General features: G+C 44.0%; 1 protein-coding gene across 5 annotated transcripts; it reads right to left on the bottom strand.

Annotated features, from left to right (window-relative positions):
- Positions 1 to 950: 950 nt before the first annotated feature.
- LOC133574559 (uncharacterized) lies at positions 951 to 7,898 on the bottom strand. 5 transcript variants are annotated; one of them, XM_061926730.2, is made up of 6 exons: positions 4,592 to 7,896; positions 4,048 to 4,094; positions 3,784 to 3,957; positions 3,522 to 3,689; positions 3,242 to 3,337; positions 951 to 2,961 (listed from the first exon to the last, which is right to left on the bottom strand). In XM_061926730.2, exons 3-6 carry the CDS (start codon positions 3,871 to 3,873, stop codon positions 2,539 to 2,541), a joined length of 777 nt encoding a protein of 258 aa, XP_061782714.1. In that variant the 5' UTR covers positions 3,874 to 3,957; positions 4,048 to 4,094; positions 4,592 to 7,896; the 3' UTR covers positions 951 to 2,538. The 5 variants fall into 5 exon arrangements, with proteins under 5 accessions (XP_061782714.1, XP_061782712.1, XP_061782713.1 ...); XM_061926728.2 differs by having other exon boundaries at positions 4,048 to 7,896; XM_061926729.2 differs by having other exon boundaries at positions 3,784 to 4,094.
- Between the last annotated feature and the right edge of the window lie 1,991 nt (positions 7,899 to 9,889).

The following is a 9,889-nucleotide window of genomic DNA, read 5'->3' as shown; positions in this document are numbered from 1 at the left end:
ATGGCGGGAGCTGCCATGCAAGGCGCTAACCAGCAGCCATCAGGAGCAATATATATATCTATATATATATATATATATAAAGAAAAACCCAGAAACCATCTTTGTAGTCATTTTTCTCCTGCGTGGACTTCCGTCTTCCTTTACAATGAGTGAAGCTGCACGAAACCCTGTGTCTGCAAGTGTAAATAAATTAGGTTTTAAGTTTTGTTTCTTGTAGAATCTATATAAAGTAATATACATTAGCCTATTGTTAAAATAATGAAAAAAACTCATTTATATATTTGTTTTATTGTATTGTTACATTAATAGCTGTTGTATTATAGGATGGCTTGTTAAACATTTCATAGGATTTTCAGAGTTTTTCAGATCAGCTAAGTCGTTCTTATTTACAGTACATATACAGTCAAGAAAATAAGTATTTGAACACCCTGCTATTTTGCAAGTTGTCCCACTTAGAAATCATGGAAGGGTCTGAAATGTCCATGGTATAGGTGCATGTCCGCTGTATGAGAGATGACCTAAAAAGAAAAATCCATAAAACACAATCTATGATTTTTTTTTAACAATTTATTTGTGTGATAAAGCTGAAAATAAGTGTTTGAACACCAACATTAATATTTGGTAGAGTAGCCTTTGTTTGCAATTGCAGAGGTCAAACGTTTCCTGTAGTTCTTCAGCAGGTTTGCACAGACTGCAGGAGGGATTTTGGCCCACTCCTCCACACAGATCTTCTCTAGATCCGTCAGGTTTCTGGGCTGTCGCTGAGTAACACAGACTTTCAGCTCCCTCCAAAGATTTTCAATTGGATGTAGGTCTGGAGACTGGCTAGGCCACTCCAGAACCTTGATATGGTTCTTACAAAGCCACTTCTTGGTTTTCCTGGCTGTGTGCTTTGGGTCATTGTCATGTTGGAAGATCCATCTTCAATGATCTGACTGAGGGAAGGAGGTTTTTGGCCAAAATCTCACAATACATGGCTGTAACTGATAACGTAAAAACGTTTTAAGTTATCATAATAAATGTTTTGAGTTACAGTATACTTAAAAATGTGTGTTCAGTTGACTTAATTTATATTCAAAGTTCAATATAACATTTTAAATGATCATTAACTTAGTATTTATGTCTTCTTCATACTTAAATGATCTGATTGAATATATTTATACAAACTAAATGACATGGACTTGAAAAAAATAACTGAATACAATGTATTAATATCAATAGTATCTACTCAAAATATTACACCTTTTTGAACTCAAAATATTTACTTCTTGCCGACTTAATGTGCAAGATGCCCTGTTTTTAGAGAGCTGTGTTTTCTGAGAGGTTCTGTCCCCCAAAGACATGCCAAAAAAAACTAAGTGTGCAAATTCAGTTGTGCAGATTGTTGTGTACATGTAACTGTAGAACTATAGTCATGTGCAAGAGAAACCTCATCCTTGCAATAAAAGGTTCTTGACTAAAGTGTTACTGTCAACAATTTATTAGGGTATAAAACAGCACCTTAAAACGTACCTTTTAAAAAGGCAATAACAACTGTTACATTTTAAGTTTTTTATTTTCCCAGAACAGACTTAGTAAAACTGTGAAATGTCAAATAACATTAAAGTGCAACACCTGGAGTCAAACTTTTTTTTTTTACAAATATATTTTAGCAGCCTATTTTGAATCATTGGGGATGAACAAACTTCCCTTTCTCTGCACTGTATTTTCTCAAGGAAGAGAAAAAAACTTATGAAAGCAGCAGCGCAGACATCTAAATTTGTGCAAATGAGGAAAATAAAAAAACATTCCAAATAAAACAGAAGAAAAGAAAAAAGCTAATATAAATAAATAACTGAATCATCATTACAACTGAGGGCTGACTCAGCTCAGTGAGGTCAAGGAGGCAGTACAATAAAATGAACTAAATATTTACCTCTCATTCTAAACTTATAAAAAGCCCACTGGGCATACGCAAAAGTGCTTTCAACATTTGAACAGACATGTCTATGGAAATCAGACAGGTTAACAGTAGAACAACATGGCTGCAATAATGATGCTGATCTGAAGCACATTTATGCATGGTTAATGAGTGCAGGCATGCACTTCTCAGCTGCTTCGTTACTCAAACTTGAAGAAGTCATTTTTCAGGCAGAGTAGGCATGGCTTCAGTGCTTTGTTATCATCCAGACACAGCAGGACTTTCTGGATGAATGTGAATGTGTGAGTGACTTTCTTTGGATAATCCAAGTCAGTGGTTCTTAACCTTGTTGGAGGTACCGAGCCCCACCAGTTTCACTTTAGTGAAAAATAAAATGTTTTTTTTTTCAAATTCAAGAAAAAGTGCTGTTATTTTACTGGTGCACAAAATGAAGCGTGCATGAACATCACCTTGTTCAAAGAACAAAAGCAACACAGTGCATAAACTCACAACAAATAACACACCTTACCCACATTACCATGAATTGATTAACGTGGACCCCGACTTAAACAAGTTGAAAAACTTATTGGGGTGTTACCATTTAGTGGTCAATTGTACGGAATATGTACTGTACTGTTTCATATCATGTATTCTCCTCCTTTGCAATCTGCTAGTAAACGTTTCAATCGATCAATCAAACGGAAAATTAGAGGGAACATTGTTTGGGAGTATCCATAATACGCCGACAGGGAGAAGTTTTTATTTACACGATAAGTCGGATGTGTCTTTACCTCCGTGGCGGAGGCTCCGCCGAACCCCTGAGGCCGACCCCTAGGGTTGGATGGAACCCGGGTTAAGAAGCACTGATCTAAGTGTGATGCATAGATTGAACCAAGCAGCACCACAAATGCATCAGCCAACCTGGGAAGCTCGCTCATAACAACTTCATCCTCTATCACGATGGATATGTTCTCCGGGCTGGAGCTGCTGGAACCAGTGGAGTCAGGGGCCACAGAGAGAAACGCCAGTGGTGTGTCAGTGGTCTCCATCTCATCTTCACCCTGCAAAACACAAGAAAATCAACTATAACCAATCCAGAAGGATGTCACACAATTCTTGTTTGTAGAGCCAAAACATACAGTATGCATAGTCCCCCTCTCCTCCTCCTCCTCCTCCTCATCTCCTTCTTCCTCCCCGTCATTGTTTCCTCTCCTCTCCTTTCCTGTCATTGTTTTCCCTCCCCTCCTCTCCTCTCCTCTCCTCTCCTCTCATTCTTCTTCCTCCCCTCCCCTCCTCTCCTCAAATCTCCAAGCATAACTTTGGCTGCAGAGACATACTTACATTACAGGTTTTGTAGAATTCAGTGTCATCCTCCCGGAGATACACTGGAAGTCCACGAAGAACCAGAGTGCGTCGCATGTTGATGTCATATTCTTCCTAGATGGAGAAACAAGAGAAAATGCCAGCATAGCCAGTCCGTGTCACTGATATAACAGTGTGCATGCTTCAGTTCTGTTAAAAACAGTCATCTATGACTGACTACTATCAAGGCGTCTATAATCTGCAATGACAACACATATGATCAACATTGTCCCCATGAAAAAGGCAAACATAAACTTACCTCCAAGTCATCAATTCTCAGCATCTCTTGCAGTGCCTCTGCTCCCTTTCCAGTCCTTGAGGACTTCTGTCGATACAGTGCAACCAGTTTTGGTGTGTAGCGCTCAAGTTCACAGTAGAACTGGTTGCGTCGATTCACATTTGTAATACGATGAAACTCTGCAAACACCTGTACACAGATATAAATATTTCGCTGTAAAAACAATCAGACATGGCAATGATTTTGATGAACTATTACTAATCAAAACATACTACATATTTACCTGTGAGGCCGGCCAGTTCTCCAGGAATTCCCGCACCCCTGAACTTCCTTGAACAATGTGTCGCCGGCGAAGGCCAAAGGTTGTGTGCATGAGTTTCTCTATCAGTATCTGCTCTCTCTCAGTCTCTTGTGTGATTTGTACTCTCTTGTGTGGCGCAGAGACGTCACACAAGATCTGCAGGGAGACAATAAACAAATGTCATTTCTTTCCAAATCATGGTGAATGGCATAACCAAATGGTGTTTTAAAATGAACAAATACTCACAAATGTTGCTCAAAATGACAAACTTTATTTCCAAGCACTCTATGGTACTAGAACATAACAGAGAATGTGACTTAAGATGCAAAATGCATATGATGATGTATAGTGTACTGCATTACGTGGTCAATCCCTTATTGGCGAGGGCGACTCCGTTAGACAGCCCTTCTGAACATATTATGATTTTGCTTTTTTCTCCAAAGTCTGATCATTTCAAAAAAACTTTCACATATGCAGTAACTGCTTAATTCAAACATTTCACCAATATTTGAAACACGTCGTCCTCTGCATATTTATCAAGGCAAAGAACGTCTGTTTCCACTACGTTACCCTCAACGTTAACGTTACGTTGTTGACAGTAACAAAGTAACGTTAGCGACCTGGGCCTACAAACAACACTGACAATAAAGTCATAGGCTTTGGTTTCAACCACTTGGAAATATGTGGAATATCGTAGCATGTAACCTGCACACATTCACTGCGTCGAGCAAAAGATAGCCTAAGTTAACCTTATTGAACTTTTGAAACGTTCATTTTCTACGTTACTCACCGGCTTCACGCGCGGAACTTTCAAATTCTGGAGCCGGAACACAAAACACAGATAAAAGACCATTTTACAATAGCACGGCGAAAAAATGACCGTCGTCGTGTGGGTTTTTTGACGAATAACACTCTTTTTCCACTTTTCTTCGCTCCCGCCTCACCTCCAGCTAGCGTCCAGACATCCCGAATGTTCTGGATACGTGCCCTAAACCGCTAGGGGTAGTGACGTCAGACGTCACGTCCCCTCACGCACGCACGCCCGTTCTTCTTCTTCTTCTTTTGATTTTTTATGGCGGTTGGCAAGCAACCTTGTGGTGTGCATTACCGCCACCTACTGTAATGGAGTGTGAACCGAGATGGATCCCTATTCTATTCATTTGGTGTGAGAGGAGTAGTTTTAGACTGGCTACGAAGTTATTTAGATAATAGACAAGAGGTTGTGGATGTTGTGGGTAATCCATCTGAACACATGAGGATTGAATGTGGACTTCCACAAGGTTCGGTTTTGGGACCAAAATGGTTTATTTTATATATGTGAGGTATCAAAGTTATTGACATTTGTATTAATTGCGAACGACACCAACTTTTCTAGTTCGGGACATGACTTAAAAGCATTATCAAACATTATTGAACAGGAAATGATTCAACTTAAGAGACGGTTTGATGTCAATAAAGTATCATTAAATGTAAAAAAAACCAAAGTTCATGATGTCTTGTAAGAGGAAAAGGGAGGAAAGGATCACACTGTCAATAGATGGAATTGATATTGAAAGGGTTTCTGAACTTAGATTTTTAGGAGTGATACTGGATGACGGTCTGACATGGAAATCTCATATTGCACATGTACGGAAACAAATGTCTAAGAGTATTTTTATATTAAATAAGGTCAAATATGTGTTAGATTATAGGGCAATTGTGCACACTTACATTGCCATACATCAGCTACTGTGTGGAAGTGTGGGGGAACACATAAGAGTAACATAAAGGCATTGTATCAACTACAGAAAAGAGCTATAAGGATTATTCATAAAGTAGATCACTTAGAACACACTAACATATTAATTATTAATTATGGTTTATTGAAACTACAGGGGCAGCACGGTGGCAGAGGGGTTAGTGCGTCTGCCTCACAATACGAAGGTCCTGAGTAGTCTTGGGTTCAATCCCGGGCTCGGGATCTTTCTGTGTGGAGTTTGCGTGTTCTCCCCGTGACTGCGTGGGTTCCCTCCGGGTACTCCGGCTTCCTCCCACCTCCAAAGACATGCACCTGGGGATAGGTTGATTGGCAACACTAAATGGGCCCTAGTGTGTGAATGTTGTCTGTCTATCTGTGTTGGCCCTGCGATGAGGTGGCGACTTGTCCAGGGTGTACCCCGCCTTCCGCCCATGTGCAGCTGAGATAGGCTCCAGCGCCCCCGCGACCCCAAAGGGAATAAGCGGTAGAAAATGGATGGATGGATGAAACTACAGCAGCTAGTAAAGTTACAGACATCATGTGTCACGTTTAAGGCTACAAGTAAAACATTAGCAGCAAATTGACAACAAATGTTTGTCATCACTTGTGAGAATGAAGAGCATAGAAGAAAAGGTCATTTCCAACATCGGTATTCAGGGACAACTTGAAAACAAATGTGCATATCAGTGGTGGGGGTTCAACTATGGAATTCTCTTTACAATGAGATTTAGGCTGAAACGACGCGTCGACGTCATCGATTACGTAAATACGTCGACGCCGTTTTTGTGCGTCGACGCGTCACATACCGTATTTCCTTGAATAGCCGTCGGGGCGCTAATTGATTTAAAACCTCTTCTCACTCCTGCGCTTACCAAAAGGCGTGGGGTAAATTTAGGCCTGCGCTTATAAATTTGAGTGATGTAAGGATACCATCATGAAAAGCACATTTAATTACAAAAAAAACGTTATTATGGTCTTACCTTTACTTATGAGTCCATGCGCAGCTGCTTCTGATCAAAAGCATGGATAACCTGTTTATAGAAGCCTTCTTTATCTTTCTTCAGTTTTAAAAGTCTCTCTGTCTCGATGGAGATATTCCTTTAAGTATTACCTCCTGCTTCCATTGAAAGTCCAGTTTAGAAAACGGTTTTATTTGAGATATGTAATCCTCCATGTTAAAAGTGCAAGCAAACGATCGCTGCTCACTCTTGTGGCTTGTTGTCTTCTTCTGCAGCACCGATCCAGGTTTTTGCACTTCCGATCCGATATCGATATTGTTTTTGCACTTCCGATACGATACCGATACTGACCTATCCGAGCATGTATTCAAGTTGAAAGTTATTTAGCCTACTTAGTTGTCAGAATCATGTTGAAAAGGGTTTCGGTACTCTTGATAACAACTAGCCAGCTGAATTAGGGGACTTTGAATAATACACAATGGTTGGTAACAAGAAACTGACCTGTTTATTCAAGGATAAACACAAAATAGACCAAATTATACATGACAAACAGAAATGGCATCATTGAACTAGGGCTGGGCGATATGGCCTTTTTTTAATATTGCCATATTTTAAGGCCATATTGCGATACACGATATATATCGCGATATTTTGCCTTAGCCTTGAATGAACACTTGATGCATATAATCACAGCAGTATGATGATTCTATGTGTTTGGATTGATTGATTGAGACTTGTATTAGTAGGTTGCACAGTGAAGTACATATTCCGTACAATTGACCACTAAATGGTAACACCCCAATACGTTTTTACACTTGTTTAAGTCGGGGTCCACTTACATTGATTCATGATACAGACATATACTATCAGATATATGCTATCATCATAATACAGTCATCACACAAGATAATCACATTGAATTATTGACATTATTTATAATCCGGGGTGTGGAGGGGGGCGCCGGATGTAAGTGTCAAAAAGACAGCCAAAAGAGTTTGATATGAGAATAAATCTAAAGTTAAAATATAGGGTAGAAATGCACCCATTTGCAGGAAATGTTTTCAACATCTCCTCTCTGAGCTGCCACCTTAACGTGGTAGAGGAGTTTGCGTGTCCCAATGATCCTAGGAGCTATGTTGTCCGGGGGCTTCCATGCCCCCTGGTAGGGTCTCCCAAGACAAACAGGTCCTAGGTGAGGGATCAGACAAAGAGCAGCTCGAAGACTTCTATGGAAATGCAAGAACCCAGACTCAGATTTCCCTCGCCCGGACGCGGGTCCCCGGGGCCCCCCTCCGGAGCCAGGCCCGGAGTTGGGGCACGATGGCGAGCGCCTGGTGGCCGGGCCTGTCCCCATGGGGCCCGGCCGGGCACAGCCCGAAGAGGCAACGTGGGTCCCCCCTCCAATGGGCTCACCACCCATAGCAGGGGCCATAGAGGTCGGGTGCAATGTGAGCTGGGCGGTAGCCGAAGGCAGGGCACTTGGCGGTCCGATCCTCGGCTACAGAAGCTAGCTCTTGGGACGTGAAACGTCACCTCGCTGGGGGGGGAAGGAGCCTGAGCAAGTGTGCGAGGTAGAGAAGTTCCGGTTGGATATAGTCGGACTCACCTCGACGCACAGCAAGGGCTCTGGAACCAGTTCTCTCGAGAGGGGCTGGACTCTCTTCCACTCTGGCGTTGCCAGCAGTGAGAGGCGACGGGCTGGGGTGGCAATTCTTGTTTCCCCCCGGCTCAGAGCCTGCATGATGGAGTTCAACCCGGTGGACGAGAGGGTAGCTTCCCTCCGCCTTCGGGTGGGGGGACGGGTCCTGACTGTTGTTTGCGCTTACGCGCCAAACAGCAGCTCAGAGTACCCACCCTTTTTGGATTCACTCGAGGGAGTACTTGAGAGTGCTCCCCCGGGTGATTCCCTCGTTCTACTGGGGGACTTCAACGCTCATATTGGCAACGACAGTGAAACCTGGAGAGGCGTGATTGGGAAGAATGGCCGCCCGGATCTGAACCCAAGTGGTGTTTTGTTATTGGACTTTTGTGCCCGTCACGGATTGTCCATAACGAACACCATGTTCAAGCATAACGGTGTCCATATGTGCACTTGGCACCAGGACACCCTAGGCCGCAGTTCTATGATCGACTTTGTAGTTGTGTCATCGGATTTGCGGCCTCATGTTTTGGACACTCGGGTGAAGAGAGGGGCGGAGCTTTCTACCGATCACCACCTGGTGGTGAGTTGGCTGCGATGGTGGGGGAGGATGCCGGACAGACCTTGCAGGCCCAAACGCATTGTGAGGGTTTGCTGGGAACGTCTGGCAGAGTCTCCTGTCAGAGAGAGTTTCAATTCCCACCTCCGGAAGAACTTTGAACATGTCACGAGGGAGGTGCTGGACATTGAATCCGAGTGGACCATGTTCCGCACCTCTATTGTCGAGGCGGCTGATTGGAGCTGTGGCCGTAAGGTAGTTGGTGCCTGTCGTGGCGGTAATCCTAAAACCCGTTGGTGGACACCGGCGGTGAGGGATGCCGTCAAGCTGAAGAAGGAGTCCTATCGGGTTCTTTTGGCTCATGGGACTCCTGAGGCAGCGGACAGGTACCGACAGGCCAAGCGGTGTGCGGCTTCAGCGGTCGCGGAGGCAAAAACTCGGACATGGGAGGAGTTCGGGGAAGCCGTGGAAAACGACTTCCGGACGGCTTCGAAGCGATTCTGGACCACCATCCGCCGCCTCAAGAAGGGGAAGCAGTGCACTACCAACACCGTGTATGGTGCGGATGGTGTTCTGCTGACCTCGACTGCGGAAGTTGTGGATCGGTGGAGGGAATACTTCGAAGACCTCCTCAATCCCACCAACACGTCTTCCTATGAGGAAGCAGTGCCTGGGGAATCTGTGGTGGTGGATGAGATCCGCCCGGAGTTCCTTAAGGCTCTGGATGCTGTAGGGCTGTCTTGGTTGACAAGACTCTGCAGCATCGCGTGGACATCGGGGGCAGTACCTCTGGATTGGCAGACCGGGGTGGTGGTTCCTCTCTTTAAAAAGGGGAACCGGAGGGTGTGTTCTAACTATCGTGGGATCACACTCCTCAGCCTTCCCGGTAAGGTCTATTCAGGTGTACTGGAGAGGAGGCTACGCCGGATAGTCCAACCTCGGATTCAGGAGGAACAGTGTGGTTTTCGTCCTGGTCGTGGAACTGTGGACCACCTCTATACTCTCGGCAGGGTCCTTGAGGGTGCATGGGAGTTTGCCCAACCAGTCTACATGTGCTTTGTGGACTTGGAGAAGGCATTCGACCGTGTCCCTCGGGAAGTCCTGTGGGGGGTGCTCAGAGAGTATGGGGTTTCGGACTGTCTGATTGTGGCGGTCCGCTCCCTGTATGATCAGTGTCAGAGCTTGGTTCGCAT

Source organism: Nerophis lumbriciformis, linkage group LG32 (genome assembly GCF_033978685.3).
Source record: "Nerophis lumbriciformis linkage group LG32, RoL_Nlum_v2.1, whole genome shotgun sequence".
NCBI classification, from domain to species: Eukaryota; Metazoa; Chordata; class Actinopteri; order Syngnathiformes; family Syngnathidae; genus Nerophis; species Nerophis lumbriciformis.
Note: the sequence above shows the minus strand (reverse complement) of the source record. Positions and strands in the feature narration are given on the sequence as shown.